General features: G+C 41.5%; 1 protein-coding gene across 1 annotated transcript; it reads left to right on the top strand.

Moving 5' to 3' along the window:
* The first annotated feature begins 1,151 nt into the window (after positions 1–1,151).
* Positions 1,152–2,877, top strand: LOC109905142 (transcription factor Sox-3-like). The gene has a single exon (XM_020502351.2). It carries the CDS (start codon positions 1,361–1,363, stop codon positions 2,252–2,254), a length of 894 nt encoding a protein of 297 aa, XP_020357940.1. The 5' UTR covers positions 1,152–1,360; the 3' UTR covers positions 2,255–2,877.
* The last annotated feature ends 291 nt before the right edge of the window (positions 2,878–3,168 follow it).

The following is a 3,168-nucleotide window of genomic DNA, read 5'->3' as shown; positions in this document are numbered from 1 at the left end:
TTTAAATTTAAAACATCTTCTGTGTCATGCTGTTTTGATTAATCAGACTTTTTGTCAATATGTTAATTTAATACATACATTCTAACTCAATTCATGATAAATTCCCATTTGAAAATGACAAGCACACACATTTTCAATATATTAACAAATTGTTTGTTGTCTGACATTGGCTGCAATTTAAATGGTATTTACAAAAACCCTTCATACAGGAACCTCAAGTTATATATAGATGCCCATCTACAATTCTAAGATATCATCTTGATATTTAAAGAGGGACTTTTCTGCCTCTATATTTGCCTTGCACTCATAGGTCTATCTATACAGGCATTGGGACCCCGCCTCCAGTCACCACTTGAATGGGATTATTTGATTTCCACCGTTTTCTTTACCAAGACCGTTTACAAATGATGAAGTTACGTCTGTAATGACATGATTTGCTAGAGTTTTCTAAATGGTTTATTTATGATCAGTCATGTCTACAGCACCTACAAACTCAAACCTATATATTTAACTATTAGGATAATATATTTGATGTTCAAGGTGACTTGAATTGTCGACTTGATCCGTTCCATCAAACTTATTCGTTTCATTTTAAAACCCTATATAGGCTATGATTCCGTTTGTTCAGTAAGATTTCAGCCATTTTCTAAAATGTTTCCTGCATGTGATGTAACTTACATTTTAACATCTCAATATACATATATATATGTATAGTTTGTTTGAATTACTTCAGATGAACTATAATTAAGCAATAAGGCCAGAGGAGGTGTGGTATATGGCCAATATACCACGGCTACGGGCTGTTCTTATGCATGACGCAACAAACCCAGAGGTGCCTTATTGATATTATTAACTGGTTACCAACATAATTAGACAATAAAATAAATGTTTTGTCATACGCATGCTATACGGTATGATATACGACGGCTGTCAGCCAATCAGCATTCCGGGATCGAACCACCTAGTTTTTTATAATATGTTCTTTATGTATAAAGTTGAATCTATCCCTTTCCTTCTACAACTCCAACCAGAGCACTGTCCAACTCAATTCGGTAGACGAAGACGTGCTGTGATTGGTCGGGAGCAACGCATTGTTTCGCTGTCAATCCAAATCACATGACCCGGGAACTAATAACAGCTGAGGTTGGCGGACAAGTTTGCAGAGTTCTGTTTCAGAGCGAACTGATGAGCACTGAGAAATTGGAAGCACCTGACAAACTAACATTGCCTGAGCTTCTTTTGACAACTTTTTTTTCCCTCACATGAGACTGGTCAGTACTATTTCTATCTCTCTTGTCTTTGATGGTATTTTTGTTGAACTTTATCCACGCCTGAGAGTGAACATTTCAAAGCCGTTCGAATGTATAACATGATGGAAACCGAGATCAAGAGCCCACTCCCGCAGTCCAATTCGGGTTCAGCGGCGGGCAACAAGAACAACAGTGCCAACGACCAGGACCGGGTGAAGCGGCCTATGAATGCTTTCATGGTATGGTCCCGTGGACAGCGGAGAAAGATGGCACAAGAGAACCCTAAAATGCACAACTCTGAGATTAGCAAGCGGCTCGGTGCAGACTGGAAACTTTTGACCGACGCGGAGAAGAGACCCTTCATCGACGAGGCCAAGCGTCTGCGCGCCATGCACATGAAGGAGCATCCGGATTACAAATACCGTCCCCGCAGGAAGACCAAGACCCTGCTCAAGAAAGACAAGTATTCTTTGCCTGGAGGACTTCTGGCGCCAGGTGCCAACGCTGTCAACAACGGCGTCTCGGTGGGACAGCGGATGGACAGTTATGCTCACATGAATGGCTGGACCAACAGTGCGTACTCCCTCATGCAGGACCAGTTGGCCTACCCTCAGCATCACAGCCCACAGATTCAGCAGATGCACCGGTATGAGATGGCAGGGCTCCAGTACCCCATGATGTCCTCGGCGCAGACCTACATGAACGCAGCATCCACGTACAGCATGTCCCCCGCATACACGCAGCAAACCTCCAGTGCCATGGGCTTGGGTTCCATGGCCTCCGTGTGCAAGACCGAGCCGAGTTCACCACCTCCGGCGATTACTTCTCACTCCCAGAGAGCGTGTTTGGGGGACCTGAGGGATATGATCAGCATGTACCTGCCTCCCGGTGGCGACAGCGCGGATCACCCGTCCCTGCAGACCAGTCGGTTACACAGTGTACATCCGCACTATCAGACCGCGGGGACTGGCGTGAACGGAACGCTACCCCTAACCCACATTTGAAAAAATGACTATAAACTTAAGTACTTCGTATACTTGAACATTTTGATTGCTAAAATAATCGCCGTTCAGTAGTTAAAAAAACAATAATGCATTTGATTTTTTTATTTCATTGAGTTGTCCATTTTTAAAGCATTTTAAAACTACATATCCTGGACTGAAACTGAATGTTCAGTCCACCAGAGTAAATTGCATTGCAAATAGGCTTTTATCATGATTTATAAGCAATCAACTTCTGTAGAAGAATTGGACTTCTATTTTAATAATGCCATCATATTTTCTCTGAAAAAGGCATCTGGCCTCGTGAAGAGGCGTTGTATTTCAGAAAAGCTGGATTGAGAGTTGGTTCATACGTGTTTACACTTAATTTGTAGAATGTCAGTGTCGGCTGTGTCCAAATCTTTGTAGTCTTTTTCTTCATGACCTAGGTTTTAATGAAATGTAAGACTGTGGGGTGCAAGTTTTTATTTATAGTACTTTTTTTTTATGTTCCATTTTTGTTTGACTTTTTTTTTAGTCAGGTTAACTCATCATGGGCCAGGAGGTTTTATTTAAAACTGACGTTTCTACTTATTTTAAGACCATCCTCTATTCTTAAATGATGAATAAATTTGTACGAAACAAGATTACTGAGTCCGTGTGTTTTGGTGATTGTGTGGGGTATGAGCCACCTGATGAGTACTTGTCCATAGTGGATGTGACGTGAGTTTGATGAGTGAAATCTGTCAGGTATCATGGGAGATGCCGCTTCACAGAATGAAATGAGTGGAACATTGAAAAGCAAAGTGATTTATCTTAGGCGATGGGTCTAACGAAGTGTGACTAATGAGAACTCAAACATGACGGATGAACACGGTCTTGTATAACTCAAGTTTTCACAATCTCTTCCATTTAAAATAGGCCTACTGCAAACACTA

Source organism: Oncorhynchus kisutch, linkage group LG15 (genome assembly GCF_002021735.2).
Source record: "Oncorhynchus kisutch isolate 150728-3 linkage group LG15, Okis_V2, whole genome shotgun sequence".
Classification (NCBI taxonomy): domain Eukaryota; kingdom Metazoa; phylum Chordata; class Actinopteri; order Salmoniformes; family Salmonidae; genus Oncorhynchus; species Oncorhynchus kisutch.
The sequence above is the reverse complement of the archived record's forward strand: the minus strand, read 5'-3'. Positions and strand labels throughout refer to the sequence as shown.